Source organism: Nyctereutes procyonoides, unplaced genomic scaffold, assembly GCF_905146905.1.
Source record: "Nyctereutes procyonoides isolate TBG_1078 unplaced genomic scaffold, NYPRO_anot_genome, whole genome shotgun sequence".
In the NCBI taxonomy this organism is placed as follows: Eukaryota; Metazoa; Chordata; class Mammalia; order Carnivora; family Canidae; genus Nyctereutes; species Nyctereutes procyonoides.
The window spans coordinates 2360074-2384696 of NW_026575146.1; the positions used below are offsets into that span (position 1 = coordinate 2360074).

At 36.4% G+C, this 24623-nt stretch overlaps 1 protein-coding gene across 6 annotated transcripts in view; it reads left to right on the top strand.

Annotated features, from left to right (window-relative positions):
• The window catches only part of UTRN (utrophin), a 497690-nt gene that overhangs the window by 454697 nt on the left and 18370 nt on the right, over positions 1-24623 (top strand). For 5 of the 6 annotated variants that reach the window (XM_055311522.1, XM_055311520.1, XM_055311521.1 and 2 more), the window contains 4 exons: positions 11807-11943; positions 17221-17259; positions 17485-17550; positions 18605-18670. In XM_055311522.1, coding sequence (XP_055167497.1) covers positions 11807-11943; positions 17221-17259; positions 17485-17550; positions 18605-18670 — 308 coding nt within the window. The remainder of the gene's footprint in view (positions 1-11806; positions 11944-17220; positions 17260-17484; positions 17551-18604; positions 18671-24623) is intronic. The other variant, XM_055311523.1, reaches the window with a different exon arrangement.

Here is a 24623-nt window from a genome sequence, read left to right on the forward strand (position 1 = left end):
CCCCTTCACAAAAACAGCTTGACTCTTACTGTGTGTATAAAATCTTCCCAATGTCCTCTGGCTTCCCTTCCAAGGGTGCTTCTTCACCATGTGGTCTCCAACAATAGCCTCTGTTTGACCAGTTAGCACTGGATTGTATATTATCTCATATTGTTTTCCATGTGTTTTTCCCCTTTACTCTCTTTTTTTTCCCTTTACTCTCTTTTTAACTCCTTTAAGACAGAAATGAATCTTACTTTTTTCTTTTTCTTTTTTTTTTCTTTTCTTTTTTTTTTTTTTTTTACTATGCTTAGTTAAAGCCTGGCTCATAAAAGGTAAATGAATTCATATCTGACATTATAAACACTAAATATAGAATATTAAAGCTGGAAAGATCTAAGCAATCATCTAATTCATTCTCATTTTAAAGAGAAAACTAAGTCTTAGAAAAAAAGGTGATTTGTTCAAAGTTGGTGGCCTGGATTTAATGATTTTACTCCCTTGGGGAAATATACACAATTTGGTGCATTAGCAGACTGTTTCCTGTATGCTTGCTGGAGTGTTATGTTTGTTGAGTACCCAATTGTACAGGCATTTTGCTGGGGACTGGAGGTACAGTGAAAATATAATGAAGGAAAGAAAAGACCTCTATGTGGAAAAATTTAAGACTATGTATTTTTTAAATTGACCAAATTTATGGATTAAAATAACAGTCAAAAATTTATATTGTTACCTGTGACCTCTACATTTGAACTCAGGAATTATTTATTATTTATTTAAAGTAGTGACATTTTATATTAAAGATGTACAGATTTTAAGTTTCTTTTTTTACATAAAGATTTTATTTATTTATTTGAGAGAGAGAGAGAGAAAGAATGAGCAGCCAGGCAGTCGCAGAGGGAGGGGGAGAAGCAGACTCCTTGCTGATCAGTGAGCCCCAGCTTGGAGCTTGAACCCAGGACTCTGAGATCATGACCTGAGCTAAAGGTAGCTGCTTAATCACCTCCCAGGTGCCCCTAAATTTCTTTTTTATTGGAATTAGAGTTTGTAATCATTTAATTTCATAATTTAAATTATCTTAATTTTATCTTTTTAAAAATTGCCTATATTCTCTGTTGCAAATAACCAAAACTTAATTGATGTTAGACACATTTTTTTTTATGTTAGGGCACATAAGAAAGATAGCCCTTTAAACTAGAGCTAGAGGATGATGAGTTTCATGTATGATTTTAAGAGTTTATGCAATTGCTACCAGTGAGAGAGAGCTGGGTAGGGTTAAATATTAAGGAGAATGGAAAATGTTTCAAATTGCTACTGGGGGCAAGCATGAGTCAATAAGACATGAGTAAATTGATTGGTATATTGCCACAGGGGTGGATCTGAAGTTAACTGGCAGGGATTTGCACTTGCTCAGTCACTTTGGAATTAAAAGACAGTGGATATAGTTGAAGGCCAAGGGAATGAATGATACAAAGGCATTAATGATACTGGGATACCAGGATTGCTTTGAACTGTCCCCATACTGTATAAATCCCTAAAGAAGTAGGAGTAAGGATCAGGTTTTTTTTCCAAGTTAGAAATTTGGAACCGAATAATGTTTTGAGTCGTGATGAGGTCTGAGGTTTGAACTTAACCCCTGTGTGTGTGGCTAATGTGGAACATGAAGAATTCTGAGCTGAGATGGCATTTAGAAGATCATAGTATGTCTCTAGAAGTGACAGGTGATAGCTGTGTCTGGCCACGTACAGTCTAAAAGGAGAGTGGATGGGCACATTGGTTTTCATTGGTGAGAAGACTAGGGCTCAGGGCAAAATGCTGTAAGCCTCATTTATTCTTGGCCTTGGTGGAGGAAGAGATTATACAGCCCATCATGGAGAGGAAGGTAGGGGAGATGTGGTATCACAGGAGCATCCAGATTCGTCAAAGGAGAAGGTTTGGAAGCCACAGTTATGAACAAGATGTAGTAGAGTGTGTTTATACATCAAAGGGCGCAGAGTCCATGATAGCGGGGAAAGAAAGGTAACTAAGCAGAGACTGTGTGCATCTGGTGAGGGATGGTGGTCCAGGAGAGAAGAGAAGAAATGGGGAAAGGTAATAGGATACTCACTTGTTGGCAAATACAGGTACAAGGAACGGAAGGGTGAGCCAGAATAGGAAGATGGTTTGAGAGGTGTTAGCTTAGGGAGAAGAGATGGGATGTTTGCAAAATTTTATTGCTGAAAAAGTCAGCAATTCAAATTAATGGAGTGGAATCATTACAAAATTCTCTGCTTATATGCAAGGTTTGGGCAGGACTAGTTTACAGCTGACAGTTTCATTGAGATTTTGTTAAGAACAGTGGAGGACAGGAGAAAATGTATCTCTATGGGAAGCAGCTTGTTACATTAATAACACTTAAAACACATTTGTATTGTATTTTTTAAGCAAGTACGTGTTACTTTCCAAGCAACAGATTCAAGCATATTCTTGCCAATATTGATTAAATATATGGGGAAATAAACCAAAGTTTCATATTTTCAGCATTTCTAGAAACTGTAGAAAAATCTATTTTCTTACAAGAAAAAACAAAAAGTTTCCTTTTAAAGTTAAAAGTGAAATCACGTATTTTCTTTACAAATTATATGTTGTTAGCAAGAATCAAGCATGAACAAAGGGAAAAACTAGAATTAGTTGTTCAGTCCAGTTCCCAGCATCAGAGTATTTGTAAGAGTATAAAAATCAAATATAAGAAAATGCTGGTTCATTCTTTGGAAAGCTCTACATTGTTTTAGTGTAGTTTGTAGTTTGTTTTTGGCAGTCTTGCTTCTTCAGATGAGACTTGGGATGTTTGCCAGCAGACTAAAGATGCAGCATCATTGCAACTTCTCTGACCTCAGCATGCTGAAGTAGCTTTTCAGTTCTTGCTCACCTTACCCTGTGTTCCCAGTAAGTTGAATAATTTAGAGTGTGTCATTGGCTCTTAAGTTGAGGTTTGGACGATATCCATTTTCCTTTGGCTGCCTTATTACCCTACTTATTTTTGACCCCATGGTGATTCTGTTAATGCTAATTTTTTAGTTTCATGTTTTTCCATTAGAACTTGAAAGACTCCAAGCTTGTCTGACTTATTTCATCCATTCATGGAGTTCAGTGTATCTGAATTTCAACTTTTGACATCAGTGAAACTTAACACAATCCTGAGAAGTTGTTTTTGCAATTAAAAAATATATTGGAACATCTTTAAGATAAGTCCTGTGATAATGATATACTCCTTAGAAGTATGCATATACCATTTGGGATTATTGACTTCTATGTTTAAGAAATAAATCTTTCTAATGATGATGCTGTTTAATAGTGATTTTTGCACTTGTGCATAATCCAAATGGTAGTGTTTAATTATTCTACTCCTGTGCCCAATGACTGCGTTGTTTCTTATATAACTTTGGTTTTCCTCCTTGTTTTTCTCGGTCAAAAAGTTACTCATTTTTGTAGTTAACAGTTAAAGCTCTAATGTTAGGAGTATTTGTTAAAGAATTAGAGAATATTGCCACCCAAGTTATGAGCTGACTAGAGGAATTTGGAGAAGATTTTAGATAAACATGATTTTGCTTATTTTTTGCAGTTCTTTTGGTGTTTTGCTAAAATTGCTAGGTAATTAGAAGTTGGATGTTTTGGCCTCGGGCTTATTTGACATCATTGTGAATAGTCCCTTTTACGTTTTGCTTTGTGGCTCTTTTGTGTTATTAGGAGGAGTTTTGTGAGCTGAAGTAGTAAAGCAATGTATTCAAGGATCTAGTTAACTATAATACTATGAGAGTTCACATTCCTAACTTCTAGATTCTTTTGTACTTTAGCCTTGTAGCTCCTTGTAATTCACATTAATGAGAAGGACAAGACTCTTAGTCACATATCCATGTTTTTGAAGTTCAATAATACATAGATGTCAGCATTTACAATAAGAATATACAGTTTAAAACATGAACAGGGATATATATAATAATACATATGGATTTATATGTAGATATACAAACACAAGTGAAAGATAACTCTAAATTTGGTCTATATGATGTCTATATTTGTCCTCAATCAAGGAATAAAATGAAGGAAAATTTAAAATACTCCCAACTTTGGCTTAAAAAATAGACCTTGAGTAAAAAATCATCTGATACCAGCTTGCACAAAAATTTTTAAGACTTTGGTAGGGAGTTACATGCATAGAGTTACACCAGGGTAGCTTTTGTAATTCAGCAACATGTTTTTATATTTTATGCATTCATTTGTGTTAGTCGGTGTGATGCAAGTTGAAAACTAATTACTTTTTATTATCCAGATAAGTTTTCATCATAATCTCTGTGCTACTTAATAGTAGCATAGTGGGGGGAAGTATAATTTTGAGTATTCACATGCCCACTTGTCTATGTAGGTTTAGTTTTAAAATGTTTTTCACAATGACTCAACTTCAATGAGCTTTCCAAAAATGACAATTTGAAAGACAGTCCTTGTTTGGATAAGTGAGTTCTTATGTGCTTATTAAAAATCAAGCCAGAAGGATTTGGGGGAAATGGCAGTAGAAGTGCCTTTAGAATTTTTCAAAAACTTTTGTCCTTGTCATTTTCTTCCCATTTCTAAATTAGTTACATAAAAAGAGAGCAACTAGATAATAAAACCAAACCCCTGGGCAAAATTTACAATAAAACTAGGTAATAAGATATCTGCAAAATAAATCTGGTGCTGACAAGCCACCATCAGCCACAAAACCTGCATGAAGATACTATTATCTATAAAAGGAAGGGAAAGGATGCAAGGTGCGTGAGAACTGGAGAACCCTAAAACAGACAACAGGTATTTAGTGGAAAGCTCAAAGAGCTGGGTGGGAGCAGAGCTGTGAACCTAGAGGTCACGCAGAGAGGAAGATCTGAGGGTGCTGGGGGTGCTCTGAGCTTCTGGAGCCCTTAGACCCAACGCACTAGGGCTTCCTTCCAGTAAAGAGCCTCAGACTGGATAAACTGCTAGGAATGACACTAACATAGCAGGTCAACAGAGATGAAAGAAATGATCTAGTCCAAAGTAGGGCAAGGGAATAGGACCAGGAAATCCCCAAACTCAACTGCCCTATTTTTGACTACCCCACAAAAGCAAAAGAAGAAGGAGCCCTGTGAAGTTAGAGGTTTCCTGAACTGTACGAAGCTTTCTTGAATTAGGAAAATTAATTTCACAACAATGACAAAATTCAGCAGCAGAAAGTATCAAGATCAAATCTCATGTAAAACAATTATTAAAAAAAGATAGAAGAACCAAAAAATATAAGTGTAGTAAAGCCTACCAGAAATATGTGCTCCTTGAACAGATCAAAGGTATAACCCACCATTGCAAAATAAGCTTAAGAAAATGATCCAACACATAAATCAGAACTGGAAAATCTTGGAAACGAGGTGATAGAACTCAGGGAAGAATTCAAAATAAAAGAAAAATCATTTCAAAAATTAAGACTAATTAATTGTAGTCTTAATAAACGGGAGAGGTAAATATTTTGAGAGAAATAGAAGGTGAATAAGAGACAAACTCTGAAAGTTAACAAGAAATGAAGAAAGCAATATGAAATATCCAAGAGAAAATGACAGATGTTGAAGATAGGAAAAAATTGAAGATATGCTGGGAAAATTGGACATCCACATGCAGAAGAATGAAACTAGACCACTCTCTTTCACCATACACAAAGATAAACTCAAAATGGATGAAAGATCTAAATGTGAGACAAGATTCCATCAAAATCCTAGAGGAGAACACAGGCAACACCCTTTTTGAACTTGGCCACAGTAACTTCATGCAAGATACATCCGTGAAGGCAAGAGAAACAAAAGCAAAAATGAACTATTGGGACTTCATCAAGATAAGAAGCTTTTGCACAGCAAAGGATACAGTCAACAAAACTAGAAGACAACCTACAGAATGGGAGAAGATATTTGCAAATAACATATCAGATAAAGGGCTAGTTTCCAAGATCTATAAAGAACTTCTTAAACTCAACACCAAAGAAACAAACAATCCAATCATGAAATGGGCAAAAGACATGAAGAGAAATCTCACAGAGGAAGGCATAGACATGGCCAACATGCACATGAGAAAATGCTCTGCATCACTTGCCGCCATCAGGGAAATACAAATCAAAACCACAATGAGATACCACCTCACACCAGTGAGAATGGGGAAAATTAACAAGGCAGGAAACAACAAATGTTGGAGAGGATGCGGAGAAAAGGGAACCTTCTTACCCTGTTGGTGGGAATGTGAACTGGTGCAGCCACTCTGGAAAACTGTGTGGAGGTTCCTCAGAGTTAAAAATAGACCTGCCCTACGACCCAGCAATTGCACTGTTGGGGATTTACCCCAAAGATACAGATGCAATGAAATGCCGGGACACCTGCACCCCGATGTTTCTAGCAGCCATGTCCACAATAGCCAAACTGTGGAAGGAGCCTCGGTGTCCATCGAAAGATGAATGGATAAAGAAGATGTGGTTTATGTATACAATGGAATATTCCTCAGCCATTAGAAACGACAAATACCCACCATTTGCTTCAACGTGGATGGAACTGGAGGGTATTATGCTGAGTGAAGTAAGTCAATCGGAGAAGGACAAACAGTGTATGTTCTCATTCATTTGGGAAATATAAATAATAGTGAAAGGGAATATAAGCGAAGGGAGAAGAAATGTGTGGGAAATATCAGAAAGGGAGACAGAACATAAAGACTCCGAACTCTGGGAAACGAACTAGGGGTGGTGGAAGGGGAGGAGGGCGGGGGGTGGGGGTGAATGGGTGACGTGCACTGAGGGGGGCACTTGACGGGGTGAGCACTGGGTGTTATTCTGTATGTTGGTAAATTGAACACCAATAAAAAATAAATTTATTAAAAATAAAATAAAATAAAATAAAAATGAAAATTCAAGAAAAACTTTTTTCCCCACCAGAAAAGAAAAGGTGAAAAACTATGTACCAAGAGTAGTATATCACATGCCTGAGAACATTGACTCAGAATGACTGATACTATAATATGTTCTGATAAAATTGCTGGACTTTAAAGTCAAAGAAAAAAAATCTTCCAGTCATAAACAAAAGGAACAACATGACTTAAAAAGGAAAGAAGATCAAATAATAGCAAAGCTTCATACGAAAAGGAAAATGAAAGGACCTTTTTTTTAGAAACTCAGGGAAAAAGCATGTGAGCCAAGTATTTTATATTGAGAAAAACCAGCCTTCTACTGTCTAGTAGGACACAGGAAAATTATCATCAACATACAAGAACTCAGGTAATATTGGTCCTATGAGCACTTCTTGAAGATTTATTAGAGACCAGGCTTCAGACAACCAAAATAACCAAGGAAATAGCATCCTAAGAATAGGTAGAGACCATTAAATATATTGTTAACTGTAGAGCTTAAACAAAGTGGGGCTAACTGGAAGGGACTTCTACTGGCCAAAGGTAAGACAATTTGATCTCCAATAATGATAATAATTGCAAGACCCAAACCCATTAAATATGCTAAAAAGCTATGAGCTCATAATAACATGTGAAAATAATTTTAAAAATTGGTTATGTTTGGGGGATAATAGGAAACCAATGTGTTACTGCAGAAATTGGTCAATAAAAGGGAAAATCAAACATGTAATCCTGCCTTTCCTGAATAAACTATATTCCTGAGTGGCCAAATAGCAGACAAGGGGACGTGTCTTTATATATTTATTTCAATTAATATGTGAAAATGAATGATAGAATTAGGATGTCATCATTTTGAAGCCCCCATTGGATGGATATAGTCATTTCACATGAAATCTGCTGGGATCACAAAAGAGTGATAACCAGACACTACTGATAGTTTGCCAGATCACACCTGAAGTTGATGCATTCTCTGGATCCAGCTGCCAGTTTGCAGGATATCCAAAGGACTGAGGAGCATGCTGAACTGCATCAAACATATGCCATCAGCAAAGCTTAGCTAGGTCAATTTGCCTGTGTTTTCCAACAGATGAACTATAAGGAAATGGCAAGTATGGAGGAGAATCCACAAAGTGATTTAAAATATATCAGATTTTTTAAAATGAACTACAATATCTAGGGATAGACTTTGGGGTGAAAAATTTATTTTTTTAAATACAAGATAGTTGTTGCTTTTAAAAAATGAGGAAAATGGTTATTATGGAGACAACAGAAGGGTGAACAAGGCAAGGTTATTGCTAGGTGGTCAAAGAGCAAGAGATTTTAATTTTTCTTTTTTCTCTCTCATGTATTTTTCCCCCTAATTCTGCTTACACTAACATGTCTTGGACATGCAATTTAAAAGTTATAAAATGAAAAAAAAGTCATAAAATGGCATTTCAATATAAACTTGGTAAAACTCAGCCACAGGGTAGCTTAATGTAGTAATTAATAGTATTTTAGTAGATGGCTATGAGCTCTTTCTCTTACAAAACTTAGAACTGTTGTGTTTTTCTAGGAGAAGGGATATAGTGCTGGTATAGTGAAAAGACCCAGGCATGCAAGAGCAGCTTTTTCATTACTGACTTGTAGGTCTGAATCCCTGCAAGCTTTCAGAGGGATCAAAAAAAGTGATGCTAATCTCACCACTCTTGATGGTAAAATGAGAATGAAGGAAAGCTGTTTATAATGTGCAGAGTTCTATGCCTTTATGTTACCCTTGTCTCATATGATGAGATGTGCAAAATCTTTTGTCCTCCTTCTTTCTTTTCTTATAGCAATAAATAAAAACCTGGTCTTTCAAGAAATACTTGGTTAACTTAAAATGTTGGATAATTTGTGTAGTAATGAGTGATTCATTCCATTTCATCCTCAGATCATAATATCAATAGTTATTTGCTTAAAAAAGAAAAAGAACAAAGCATTATACCTAGCAAGAAGATTGAGTTGAATTTGATTATATTCATTATGGTAGGTGGGTGGTCTTCCTTTTTGCTTTTTACCAAACTGTTGCTCTAGTGCTTTGAAATAGATAGATATTAGCTACTGTCATTAGATAGCAAATTAGACCAAATATGTAAAAATATCTTTTAACTTTTTTTGGTGAGAAATAGGTTTAAATCATTTTCTTAGCTCTCCTTCAACTAAAGAATTACATTTTGCTAACTTGAATAGAACACCTAGTTCTTGTGGGATGAATTACTTTCATTTTTTCTTTTAATATTGCAGAGAGTTTATGGCATTAGTGAATTCAGTGCCTTTAGATTATAACTATTGGTGAAAGCTTTTTTTCTCTTCAATATGAAAATTGATGAGGAAACAAAAATATGCTTTTTCTGTATGAGAATGCACTCTTTTTTTCAAATATTAAATTTGAACATTATCACAAATTCAAATTTAACTTCAGCCCCTGCTATAACTTTTGGGGAGGCCAGTAAGTGCTTTTTATTTGTTTCTTTGTATTTTTGTTTTGTGGGAGATGAGTTTTTTGCTGGTGGTAGTGGTTGGTTGGTTGGTCGGTTGGTCAGTTGGTTTTGCTTTGTTCTTCCATGTCTTGAATGTATTTAGCTAAAGAATGTTAGATGTGGAATTGGACGTGTAGTTTTGGATGATGTGTCATTTTTTTTTCCCAAGCAAAAGTTCATGTTGAAACCTAAATATAGATAAGCTAGAAGAACATTATGCTAAGTGAAAGAAGCCAGTCACAAAAGACCACATATTGTATGATTCCATTTATAAGAAATGTCCAGAATAGGCAAATCCATAGAAACAGAAAGTAGATTAGTGGTTGCCAGGAGCTAAGGAGAGGAGATAGGGTTAAGGTGGGAGTGGGAGTGACTGCGAATGGGTACAGGGTTTCTTTTTTGAGGTGATGGTTGCCTAACCCCATGAATATATAAAAAGCACTGTATTGTAGACTTCCCTGGAGGAGGCAGGCAGAGTAAGTAGCATGGTACCTTGCCCACATGGCCTTTTCTCCCACTACCCCACTCAAGGACTGCCTGAATTGAAAGCCTGGGTAGGATTTGAAAACCACAGGGCTAAGTGGTAAAAACTTTTTTATTCACAGCTGGATGTGGACCAAGTAAGAGCCGGAGGCCAGTACTTCCTTATCTCCCTGTATATTAACAATGTGTTAAGAGCAGACATAAAAATAAATTGAGTCATAAATGCTTATCTTTGCATAGGGGCCTTCTCTTTCTATTTCTATCATGGAAAGCTTCTTCCCTTTTTTCTTTTTATCAAAACATTCAGGGAGAACTTACCTATAAATGTAATGATCTGCAGCTGTGAAACCCATTGCCAGAGGTCCAAATGTCCTTTTACAGTAGGTGATATGTCCTTTTGGCTTTATTCTCAGTCCCAGACATTCCTTCTCTAAAAATTTCCTTTTTTACTCCCAAATGTTACTCTGCTTATTTTTCCTGTTCTATCTGGTTAGATCTTAGGACCTCCAAGCCATTGTCTCTCTTAGCAACACTTTCCCCTATGGAGCGCCTTGGATTCTTTTTCTTTTTGCTAATAGCTTATTTTCTATACTTCTTCTTTGTCTTTGGAAGGATCTGTACCTAAATAACTATGGACATTATATAGTATATTTTGAGTTATTCAGAAAAGATTTGACATGGGTCTGATGGTAAGGCCCAATGATAATGTGAGTGGTCCTTGCTGTGCTTTTTATTTTTTATTTTTTTTAGTAAAATGGAAATTGATGAACTTTAATTATAAATAGCTTGGGCTTATTCCTCTCTTCTCTGCAAGCCTAGAGAATCAGAAGTTCTCTTAATTGTGTGCTAGAAGCAGACACATGTAGGTAGAATGAGAGCAGATGGAAGGCAACAAAACCACATAAGGGCTGACTCAGAATTTAGTTGTTTTAAAAAATAATTATATTTTTTAAGCTTCTGTTTGCAAACCAAGTTTGTATGAGTCCTGGGCATGCTTGTCATGAAGGAAAAGACTGACTGGGGAGTGTATTTAGCACTTGTTTTGTTATTATCAAAGCGTTCTCTTCGTTTGGTTTTGTAAAGTGATAGGAGTGAGGTCTATCCAGGTTTTTAGACTGAATAGCCAACTGGGAATCAGACAAACAAGGTTTTAATTTAGTTCTCTGCAGGTATAATAAATATTTTATATTCCTCTTCAGAAAGACTAAAGTTGGTGTCTGTATAACATATTGCAAATAAAAATTAGAATTGGTGATAGTAAGAAACTGAAGCTTTGGGAACAATTCATGGGATGGGAATAAGGGATGGAATAGGGATAGGTTTCGGCCCACCTAACCCTAAATCATCATGAAATGGTTAAGGAAACAGTAACAAGACAAATTAAGTCTGTGTCAAAAAATTATATATTTGTATAGTTGGGAAAGACAAACTCGACAATATTCCTTACAATATTGTCATCCTGTTCCTTCTCTTTTATTTATTACTTTCTCATTTTCCAGACATTAGCATATGCTGGCTCGTGTGAAGGCAGTAGGAGCTATATACTCACCCTTACTTACTCACCTTAGTTAAAACCATATTATATGAATCTTTCATCATGCCTAAACACTTAATAGCAATTGCAACTCTTTTATTAATAGGAAGCAACCAGTAACATTGCCAAAACTAATTTTACTTTTTGGCCTAGTTTTTTAAATATTGGGGAAATGAGCTAGTTACGGTTTATTTTAATTTTAAAAATTATGAACTGATTGCTGGATATATTTAATAATAATGAGTCCTGGTTGTGATTTCGTGACATGACTTGTTATCCCAAGAATACATAAAACTACTGAAACTGTTGATTTATATCTGCTCAAATTTTATTGTAGCTAGATCTCTCCTTCCATTTTAATGAGAGAAGTATAATTTTTTCAACTTCCTAGACAACATCTGGGGAAGATGTACGAGACTTCACAAAGGTGCTGAAGAATAAGTTCAGATCAAAGAAATACTTTGCCAAACATCCTCGGCTTGGCTACCTGCCTGTCCAGACAGTACTTGAAGGTGACAACTTAGAGACGTAAGTTTAATTTTAATATTAAAACTTCTTTGTACTCTCTTCTCTGACATCATCTGTTATTATGTCAGAGACACAAGAGAAATGATCTGGTACCAGAAAGAGTTTGTGTTTTGGTAAAATGTTTCATTTTTAAAAAGGTAAATTGAACTTAGAATCAGTCCTCACAACATGAATTTTTACTGCTTGCTTTTGACAAAATACCACAGGTAAAATTTTAGGTTTAATTTTGCATGTATTGCTCTACCTTAAAAGTATGTATTACTGTATGTTCAACCTTGGCCTTGGTCACCTCTTTTCCTCTTAAAAATACTTCAAGTAAATTGTGTTATATGCTGTTTCATGATTTTATTCATTTTCCATTTTTCCTCCTGTAAGGAGGAAAATTTCATGTAGTATGTTTTGTACTTATTTTACATGTTTTAAAATTTATTAATAATAAATTAAAATTTATTTATAATTTTTAAATTATAAATTAAAATTATTAAAATTATAATTTTAAATTATAAATTATAATTATTTACAATTTGTAAATTTATTAATAATTTTGAATTTCTTATTTCAGATACCTCTGTGCTAAAATCTCATCAAAATCTTATATTTCTAACTTTTGTCTTGAACATGAAGTCAGCAAAACGAGATAGCTTTATATGAGACATAAAACAGGCAAAATTTCTTCTAAGTATATAACTTGAGTTTATAAGCATAAATGAAACACAATCTCAAGGTAACAAAATTACTATAGCATTATAAGGAAAAGAAAAAATAACAATTTATAACCTGAAATGAAAAGGGAAAGAATTTTTAAAGCAAGCCAGAAGAAATGCAAGAAGTAACGTTAAATTATTAAACAATTACATATCAGGATCAAAGTAGATCTGATTTTAAGTCTTTGAATCACTTTTTTAAATCTCAGCCTAAATGCACCTGTTGAGGCAGTTGAGGCAATTTTCTTAAGCTTGAATCTTGGGAAAAATTAACTTTTATTGCTAATCATTAGCAAAGTGCCTAGTCATAAAAATAGTGATGTTCTAGTTACAGAAAGATACCTTCCCAAATGACTACAGAAAAGTTGAGGTGTGAAGTGTGAAACTTTCTACATTCTCCAATAGAGAAAATTGTAGTGAGATGCATAAAATGTGTGTTGAATGCAATCTTTGTGAAATCCGTCTTTCTTTAATCTTTAAAATTCAGTTCCTTTTATTGTGTGTACAAGAGATGCAGACAGCAGTCATAGTCTAGTATTATGACAGTCCATGACTCAACGATGTCAAAATAGAGGGATAGACTATTTGGACTGGATTTTCTTTCCATATAGATTTGCAGACCATTGACTTTGCTGCATTTGTGTACAATTGTATGTGTTTTTTGTTGATTTGTGGAGCTTCTAAGAAGAAGAAAGACCACAGCCAAAGCACAGTAGATATTTGATCCCTCTATAGAGAATAAGTCCACAACAGTATATGTTGATAGATCTCAAAATACCACACACACGTAAAGCATACAAAAAAAATTCCTTTTGATAACTTTGCTTGATATCAAACTGTGTACACTTAAAATATTATGCCTCCTGGTTATTTTTGCACAGTACACTTCTGAACAAATTTTATTGGAGAAATTTCAGTTTAAGGAGAGCTATTCATTTACTTTAAATCCATAAGAAAAAGTCGATTTTTGGTTCTCTCTTTGTTTTGTGGGTATATTTTTTTCCTTTTCTTCAAATGGTTATATGGTGCTACACTCTTGTTCATTTTACTATCTAACATATAGTTTAACTGCTGAATACCTCATGATAAAGGCACATTTTTACTTCCCTTGATATCAGATCTGTTTAACCTTCAGAACAGCTAGCTGCCTGAAGCACAGAATTATCACATAGTGCTTTTATTTACAAGATATTTTTGATAGGCTTGCACTAGTGATGTGCCTTTCATTCTTAGGATAAACCATTGGCATTTTGTGTCCCAAAAGTCTACATCTTTCATATGAATTGTGCAGGCAGATCGATCTTTTATACTCCTTTTAAGCATTTTGGATAATTTGCCTTTTAATGTCAAAATAATCATTGACATCAATCATCCTATTCTGAGTGACACAGTTAAAGTGAAAAAGAACAGAAAAGCATAGCAAATAATTTTGTGCTATGATTTTTGGCTGTAATTCTGAATATGCTTCATTTCATCTTCATATTCATCATGAACTTACCAGCATTTCCAGGGAGAGGAAAACAAGAGAAAGAACGGAAGGAGTATAAGGTTAAATCAGATGCCACAAGTTGCTTTTTGAAAAAGATTTATGAGATACTGGATAGAGTGGGTAGGCTTTCTTCTTTTTTTAATTCTAGAATGCATTCTTAAAGTCGGTATAGTTCATTTTTCTGCTGAGCCCTTTCCAGTATAGGGCCACTTAATCTTCTGGTGTAACAATTTATGTGAGTGGGTAGTAAAGTTTGATTTCATTTATTCTCCTTTTTGTGGGAGAACATTGGAGAAAAACCAGTCAAGTGGTAAATGTGTTAAAGTTATTTATGAAGCTGATTAGAATTTCCTTTTGCATCTTTCTCTTTCATCCCTGCAAAATGTAGTATCTTATCCCCTATCCAGTAATTATACGTGCATACATAAAGGGGATTTATGAGAAAAATGAGTCATAACTAAAAGGAGGTAAACAAACCCATGCTTAGGTTTATTCAATTAATTTAGTAACTGTGTGCAAGAGTTTTCAAAAAATAAATCAAAATAAATGAGTAGAATTCGATTAAAGACTTAACCATTGAAAATAAACCTAAGCAAAAGTAATTTGAGAATTGGGAGAGATTATTATTGGCTACAAGGTACGTTGGTTTCCCTAAAGAGTAAAGAAGTAAAAATGGACACTTCTGCCTCGTATTGGTTGAAGTGGAATAGATAAGTTTCATGGTCCAACTCATTGTTAAGTGTAACTGTGATTGTAGGAACATTGGACTGGGAGGCAATGACAGCTAAGCTGAGACCTAGAAGATTAATAGGGTCAGACGTTCAGGGTTTTTGGTGTGGGAGAAGGAGAGGGAGAGTTTCTAGGCAAGGGATGTATTTTCAAAAGCCCAGAGACAAGATCGTTTTTGGAAACTGGAGGGAAGCTGGGAATCATGGCAAGAAATGAGAGGGAGAGGGAAGCAGGACCCACAGAATGAAGGGCCTTGTAAGTCATGCCAAGGATGTTTGGATTTTATCCTGAAAATAGTAGGGAGCCTTTGAATGTTTTATATGTTAAAGCATGCTGGGAACCCCACCTACTATGGTGCAAATGGGTTGAAGAAGGCAAAAGGCTTGGAAGCCTAAAGCATTGAAAGAATCATGAAGTTCTTCAAGGAAAGAGTGGATTATATTTCAAAAGTATATTTAGTAGAGTCTAATTCATTGCATATTAGTGTACGATTAAGTAAAACACCGCATTCAGTCCCTGCTTCTGGAAAGTAGGGATGGGCTACATTATGGACCGTGTCTTATTTTGAACTCTCTTTTAACTATAAACTCTAACTATGCAGTGGGGATATTGCCTTGTTTTTGCCAGAATTAAATGAGAAAATTTATCACTTAGCCTTTGTCTTCTACAAATCAAAATACTTTGAAGTTAATGAAGCCTAAAGCTTGATTTTTTTAATCTTTATTTCTTTTCTTAGAAATGTTCTCAATATGTAAGAAACTTTCTTTTGAGAACTTCCGTTCAGTTTTCTACCTCTGCCGTTCTTATCTTAGTTCAATGAATCACTTTTGTGCTAACTGAATTAACTTCACAAGAACCAATCATGCAGTTTCACAAAGCCTTTCCGAGTTCAATTAAGATCAAAAATACATATTCTTTTTGGACTTAATGTTTGCTGCAGATGTAGTTACACTTGAATTTTAGAAATGCTCTCTTGAGTAGCTACTGTTTTTTGGAAAGTATATAACCAGTCATTCACTTGACATTTAACATCCACATCTCAGAGTTAAGGAAAGGTAATGACTATTGAGTAATGCTGTGTTGTTTCTTTGTCATAACTAGCAGGTATTGGATGATTAAATCTATTTACAGATATTCTGACAAACACAGTCTGGATAAATGCCTATTTTTGAAAGTAGGGCCATGTAGTTTATTTTTCAGCCCAGTAAAATGCCCTTCATCTCCTTTTAATCTTTGCTATTCAGACATTAACTTGTACTTCCCAGTAGAAGCTAATGAGATCATTAACTTTTTCTTAAGTTTCTGTGTATAATAGAAATACAGGATCACGTGGATCTAGAATAATTTAAACATTCCTTCTTTGTTTCTGTCAACATGAACTTGTACAGGAGACTTTTATTTATTTAATTAAATAGAGAACTAATTTTCCTTAGACTTTTAAATTCCCACATTCATCGGCACTTCCCCCCACTCTCCTAAAAAAAAAAAAAATTAGGGTTTTTCATTATGTTCAGTGGTTTTCAAGAGATACTTCATGGAGACCTGAGGATTTCTGGGCAGTGGTTGAGGTTGGAGGGTCCCCAGGGCTGGGAGTCCATACTGAAGGATCAAGCTCCAGAGTCAGGCCCGACTCAGGCAGAACATGTTTCCTTATCATTTTCATTGACTGAACTTCTGGAAGAAAATATGTTTGAAAAAAGTATAGCATCATGTAGTTACTTTCAGCTTTATTGATAATTTGAAGTTTTTTTGGCTGGGTGTAGGAGAGGGAATCTAAGTAGCATCTTTTTGCAAAAAAATAATCTTTTTGCAGTGTCTCTGGGAGGAGGGGATACTTTGTGCACTCTCGGATTTGCATTTTTACATTTAAAACCGGACAAAGAATCAGAAAAGAAATCTCATTTTATTGCAATTCTGCCATTAGTGTTTAATGTAGTCTTTGGAATTTCTAACCAGGTTTCTTCAGGAAAAATAAAGATCTGATTGCATCATCCCTCACTATATTATGGAACATTATCTTTAAAATTATCTCATGTTTTCAAGCCATTTTAGCACATTTTGTTTCCTTTTTTCAATGAGACTATTTAGACATGTGTTTGCTATCCTGTAACAAATATCCTGTAATATCTGTGAAAAGCCCCTCCAGGCACTTGAGTACACAGCATCTTCTCTAGAATAAACAGGGACTTCTGCTACTTTTGATTCCCCGTGGTGCACCTCAGGGCAACCAAACGTGAGAGTGGAAGACAGTGGAGAATGTCCTCTCCCCCCCCACCCCCCCACCCCCGCTGCTTTTGTCTGAAACCGCTCTCAATGCTACCTCTGTGACCTCTGTTTCCCTCTCCCCCTCTGCAGTCCTGTCACACTCATCAGCATGTGGCCGGAGCACTATGAGTGAGTATTCACAGCTCCATCTGCAGGAGTTGGTACTCTGATCCGTGTCATTAGCATGGGGGTGATTATGCAACTCTTGAGCTAAAAGAATAGTCTGCCTCCTGGGTAACAATCCTCATGGTTTGTTTGCATGGCAAATTCACTATTTAACTAAGCTAACATTCCTAATAGTAGCATCTATCAATATTTGGGCATAAAACTATTTCTTTGCTTTTTCCTTTATAGCCCATCACAGTCTCCTCAGCTGTTTCACGATGACACCCATTCCAGAATAGAACAGTATGCCACACGGTAAGAGGCTTTGAGAGGAGCCCTCTGCTGCGCTGCCACCCAAAATGTATCTGTTTCTGTATGAATCCTATGTCATCGACATGCCTTGATTTGAGAGATGTTTTGCAAGAGTCTTGACTCTATTTTATTTGGAATCTGGGCTGTCATCTTTCCGTGTTGTGATTTCCAATCTACCAAACACCTGCTGTACATTCTATGAAGAGTAAATCTCCATGGGATGTGATTATTGACCTCATTAGAATCCATACGCTAGACAAGCAGGATTTAGATAATGTAACCCATTTCAATGAATGAGAGTAGGAACAGAAAGTGTTCTCAGGAGATGGTGCACATGTGAATTAAAACATGTAATTAAATTTATGCTAATGCTTTCTTAATAGAGGCTTATTTTAGAGTCCTTACAGTATAGAGTATAGGCAGGTTTTGATGGCATGTGCAAACTTTCAGAAGTGTATAGAAGTGTCTATGGTGCTAGCAACTAGCTATTCCTAAAAAGGTTAGTTCAAGTATTGTATAAATAATAATACATGAGCTGAGTCTTGGCCAGATAGAATTTCTGGGAAAAGGTAGGCTTAGACTAATGAAAAAGCATACTTAAAAGCAATGAACTGGGAAAGAACATGGTTAGTTTAAAGGAGTGAGGAGTCAAGGAACAGAAGCCAAAGTCCAATAATGAAGGCCCACTTGCTAAGGAGTTGGATTCTGTCCTCAGGTAAAGGGGGAGTCATAGTGAGTGTTTAGACAGGAGAGGAGCATAATCAGATTTATGAGAATGGAGACCCACTGCAGGGTGCAGGAGACCAGTGAGGAGCCTAAGTTAATTAGGAGTCTATGTAACATGGTAAAAGATGAAAGCCTACAAGCTTTAAGGCAGGTGTGATAGAAACATAACTCAACGTTAGATGTTCTTTTAAGTTCCCAATCTTTTTAGGAGATTTGGACCTTTTCATATTTTGTCACAATTAAGACCACTTGAGAACAACTAGAGACTGTAGCACAGTTGACCATGCCCTGTGGAACCACACGAGGGAACGTCTTTATTTTCATTTTTCAGGCTGGCCCAGATGGAAAGGACTAATGGATCTTTCGTCACTGACAGCAGCTCTACCACAGGAAGTGTGTAAGTAAATCATGAAATAAGTGGTGCCTGGGGAGGTGAGTTCTTGTGTCACGGCTGTCGGGAATAATCTTCATTGATGGTGGCTCTGAATTTTGATCCCAATCAAAATTGATAAGTGTGGTTACAAAAATGTCTAGACAGATTTTATGCTTTCAAGCCATGAGAATATAAATGGGATATGTTTATTTTGTTCCATAGAAATTAATGAAAAAATCCTGTATTTGCCAACTAATTTGCCTCAGGAAGATTAGATTGTTCTATTTAGAATTACAGGTATAGATATTAATTCCATTTGTCATATATTTCTTGTGGATTTAACAAATGTATTTCCACAGAATACATGCCCTTCTATAGAATCCTCTTCCTTCTGCTGGCTCACTTTTTCTCTATAATCCCTGCCATTTAACAACTTTGAACCACACAGGCTTGGACATATTCTCCCCATGCTTCATGGAAAAGTGTTATTTCTTCTGCCAGTATTTTATTATATTAGCAACCAGGAAAAGTTTCGTTGACTTTAGAAAAATACTTAAAAAAACTTTCTAGGCAAATTTTTTTTAAGGATTGTATGTATTTATTCATGAGAGACACAGAGAAGGAGACACAGGGACTTAGGAAGAAGAAGAAGCAGGCTTTCCACAGGAAGCTGGATGTGACTTGATCCCAGAACCATGGGATCATGCCCTGAGCCAAAGGCAGATGCTCAACCACTGAATCACCCAGGGTCCCAACTAGGCAAATATTTTATCTCTGAGTATCCTACTACTGTGTGTCATCTTGCTTTGGAACTCTTCCCTTTTGCTCCCCCTCCTTGGAATTAACATTTTTTATTTTGTGTGATGTCTAAAAGATTTCAGTGGTGTCAGGTTTACTTGACTTAGGTAAATTCACTGTTGTTTGGATCTGGTGGGAGCTGGAAGGCAACCCAGGAAATTACAGAACATAGTGCTCAGGTGTTTTATACTAAAAAAAAAGACATGGAGAGAGCCAAGGAACAGTACCTGAAGCAGTCTAATATAGAATAGCTCCCTATCAATATTTCAAAAACTGTTTTACTGTCCATTAAGCTTACAAATAAAAATGTCAGGAGGTTTTTCAATTTTAAATTTCAAACATTAGCATGTTAATACTTTACAAGAATAGAGTAGTGATTTATACATTATTATTCATGTGCTATGAATATGAAACAATTCCCAAATCAAGATAATAGCATATTTATAATGCTTGTTTCATAGTTAGCTACTAGTATGTATTTTATAAAAAGCAGTTAGATGACTTGAGTATCCCCTAAATCAATGTAATTTCCACAAGGTTGAATTCGATGAAATAAAAAATAATAATTAAAACCAAAATAATTAAAACCAAATTTAAATTATTTAAAAGGAGTTTGTCATGCCCTGTGAATGGAGGAAAGGTAATGCTCAAATTTAGTACATCCTACTTCAAGTTAGAATAAACTCTATTTTATTTAAATTTTATTTATTTATTTTTGATAGTCACAGAGAGAGAGAGAGAGAGAGGCAGAGACACAGGCAGAGGGAGAAGCAGGCCCCATGCACCAGGAGCCTGACGTGGGATTCGATCCTGGGTCCCCAGGATCGCGCCCTGGGCCAAAGGCAGGCGCTAAAGCACTGCGCCACCCAGGGATCCCGAGAATAAACTCTATTTTAAAATTTAACACTGATGTCTGAGAAAAAGTAATCAGATGACTAACCGCTGAATACATTTTAATACACTGTCATTAGCTATATTAACTCATTCATCTGTTCAAAAATATTTATTATATACCTAAAGTGCCGTGGTGTGCTAGAGCCAGTTGTGAGAGCCAGTTGTTACCTTTTTCCCGAAGTTTGTAAGCTGTTCATTAAGCACAGCCATTTATAGAAATTAATTTTTGTATATACTTACAATTAAATAAATTAGATTCAAATGAAGACAAAAAAACAAACCCCATCATGCCCTAGTTATCTACTTCATTTTACTATTATCTATGTTTTCTGGGGTAATTTATTGTATTTGTCAGTTGGTGTTACACTGTGTATCTTTTCCAAACTCTACTTTCAGTAAAATCATTAGCTTGAAATTGGCCTTGATGAAAGTATTTAAGCCATAGAAATTGCAAAAGCTACAATTCAGGGCCTTTTTATTCATTTATTTTCTGGAAAGCTTGTTTTTTTTTTTGTTTGTTTGTTTTGTTTTGTTTTTAAAGATTTTATTTATTTATTCATGAGAGACACAGAGAGAGAGAGGCAAAGACACAGGCAGAGGGAGAAGCAGGCTCCATGCCAAGATGTGGGACTCGATCCAGGGACCCCAGGATCACGCCCTGGGCTGGAGGCAAGCGCTAAACTGCTGAGCCACCCGGGCTGCCCTGGAAAGCTTGTTAAATGTATCAGCATGCCACTACCACGCACCCAGTACTGTAAAAGTCTACTGTAACTACTGTCAAGTAAGACTGTAAGTACTGTAACTACTTACTGATGTAAGTACTGTCTCCATGAATCTTGCTGGCTAGAGGAGAGTCCATTGATGTTTCTATAGAGGAAGAATATGGGGAGGGAATTTTTTTTAAAAAGATATATTTATTTATTTTGAGAGAGAGAAAGCACACAAACGGGGAAGGGCAGAGGGGGAGGAAGAGAGAATCAGACTCCCCACTAAGCAGAGAGCCCAACGCTCATGCCCTGGACCCTGACATCAGGACCTGAGCCGAAACCAAGAGTCACATACTCAACCGACTTGATAGACAGATTAATGACCCCCCAAATAACTTCACATCCTAATCCCTGTAAGCTATGAATGTGCCACTTTATTTTTTTATTTTTATTTTTTTTTTAAGATTTTTAAAATTTATTTATTCATGGAAGACAGAGAGAGAGAGGCAGAGACACAGACAGAGGAAGAAGCAGGCTCCGTGCAGGGAGCCTGACGTGGGAATCGATCCCGGGATGCCAGGATCACGCCCTGGGCTGAAGGGAGTGCCAAACCACTGAGCCACCCGGGCTGCCCAATGTGCCACTTTATGTGGCAAAAGGACTTTGCACATGTGATTAAATTAAGGATCTTGAGATGGGGAGATTATAATATTTCCTTAAGCATTTCCATTTCAACCAGTACTCCTGACAAAGTGAGTAAGTATTGCACATCCTACCATAAATACCTTTTCTCCCAGTGCATGGAACCTTACAATGAGGATGCTTCTTACCTCCTTTGGGCTAATGCCTTCTCAGAATTTGTGATGGGAAGGTTAACAACCAAGCCCCAGTGTTTCTTTCTCTGACTGCCCTTCTGTGTTTCTCATCTAATAATTTAATACCTTGGATCACAAGATACAGGAAGACATCTTCACTGCCCTTATCAGGATGCTGTGCTGTTCTTTCTTTGCTCTCACCTTGTTTCCTACACCATCTTACTGTGGAAGCAGGAAGTATGCCACATACTCTAACCTTGACCTTCTTTGGAAATTTCATAAAGCTCCAGTGTTGAAATGGTCATGACACAATCCTGTGACTATAGATGACAGACAGTTCTCTATACCACTTGACAGTATTATCAGCTTGTGAGCAAGGGTTCGGTGGCTTCTTAAGGAAGCCTTGGCTCTTTTGCTTCAGTCTGAGGTCTGCCTTGAGGCAACCAGCTTCAGAATATTAGCAACTTGTATTGTTGTTGGCTAAAATGAAAATCTAACCCAGAATGACTTAAGCAAAAGAAAAAAAAAAGCATTAGCAAATTTCTAAAGTACATTTTAGAATTTTTCTCATTCCTGAATTCCCGACCTTTCCTCCAAGTTCTTTTGAATGGTGGTTTTGTTATTCCAATAGGTAATAGAAATATTAGGTTTCTCTTAACAAAAGGTATGATGCAAAAACAACCACCATCTCTCCCTCCATGAATAGCATATTAGGAGCCTGGCACTGCTCCAAATAAACACTTTGCCCACCTTTGCTTATTTAATCCTCATAGGACCCTTGGAGGTGCTATTCTTGTTTCTGTGACTGCCATTTTACAGATGAGTACATTGAGGAGGCCCTGTGAGGTTAAGGAGCTTGCCTAGGGTCTCGCTGTCAGTAAGTAGTGGGATTCAGACCCGGGCAGCCTGGTTCGAGACACAGGCCCTCCTGACCACTCCTGACCACCTCTGACCTGTTGCTCCTCCACTGCGTGGGAAGGGAGGGCTTCCCAGATGGGAGCACTGCCATAGGGGCAGGGATGAAGAGGGTCAGAGCATCCACAGTCTTTGAGTTCATCACTTTCCTTGGCCCAGTCTTGTCCATTCTCTATCCACACTTCAGCTTCATAGTGCTGACCTAATTAAAAGAGTTTGTAATTCACTATCTCCAATGCTGATCTCCTAAATGTGGTTTGGGATGATGTCAGCAGTGGGTGATAAAAGAAATCTTTATGCTTTCAGGTGTGAATTTTGAGATTTGAACCTGTGATTCTAAGTTACCCAAGGTCCTTTTAGTCATTTGTGTCTTCTAAAGCAGCCATCCTACCCTGCAGTTTGAGCCTTTCTCTGTTCCTCAGATTGGTCTACGGAACCAATTCCCTGGCTCCCGACAGCGTTCATCTTCGGTGAAGCTGGTTAATTAGCTGCTTCGTTCCCATGCATCACAGGCTGCTGCCTCCCCAACCTAGACATGAGTCAGTTTCACAGCTCTTCCCCCACACAGACCCAATTCTCAGTGCTCCCTTTCCTCCTGAAAGTCTGACTCTGGATGATTTTAAAAGGTGTCAATTTTGAGGATATTAATTTTCTTCGAAGGAGGAATTGAACATCCATGACTCAAACAGAAACAGGAGCCAGGATAATCCTGGGGAATCTCAGTAGCAGGAACTCAAGGATAGATCCTTAGGCCACTGCCATCAGGATGTCTCCCTCCATCTGCTATCTGCCCTTGAGTGACACTATTTGATGTGGAGAGATCAAACTTGGGTATGGTTTGCACTGGCATTGCTGTTTGCACCTCTGAATCCTGGAACAGAACAATCTCTGAAAGGAAGGAAATTATTGTTATTTTTATTTATGTCTTACCTACTTTCAAAAGGTCATTGAATGACTCACAGTTCTTTTGTCATCTGATATGTACTAATTTTGTCATCTAGATAGTATTTACTATGTATGACTTAAACATAATATAATTATATTCCATTTAATGGTATTTCAGTGGTGCAGACTTATATTTTTGCAACCTTTTCTATTTTAGTACTAATGACGTTTAAAGGCCCTCATTTGGTACTTCATATGAAATCTGTATTGAAAGGGTATACTCTTGGTTTTTACTACATATAATTAAGAACTTGAATGTATTTATTTTTGTATTTAAGTTTTAGGCCTAATAACCTTGAGAAATAAGGCAAAAATTGTATGTTATACATTTTTTTTTTTTAGAAATTGCCTTATATCCCTTTCAGAAGCCTTAATGAAAAAGTATAATTATGGTGGTGATTATGGTGATTACAATAATAAATTAAACCGTCAACTCCTCAGAAGAAATGATGCTTGTAAACATGTCAATGTTTACAATAGAATGTATCTCAGATCTAATTTTGACTTGTTTGTGTGTATATTTGTTTCACTGTGGCTAGTCCTCAAATCTTGAAAACAAAAATTTAGTTGGTGTTAATATCGAGCACTGAGTATAGTACCTGAGTCAGATAGTTGCTGGAATGAATGTTCTAAGGGCATCAGTGGTCTGATGGTGTCTTGTGACAGGGGAGGAGGTCTAGCTAGGATCCATTATCAAGTCATAGACCCACCAGGTAGCTTATGGGACTTGAGTTTTCCTTTAGCTCTTCCTGTCCGTATTAAATATTTTTTTTAACTTTTACTTTTAGTCCCTTATTTTCCCTTACGTGAATTGTTCATAGGAATCATATGACTGTTTTTAACCAAAGTGAGGGGATGCCTGGGTGGCTCAGTGATTGAGCGTCTGCTTTTGGCTCAGGGCAT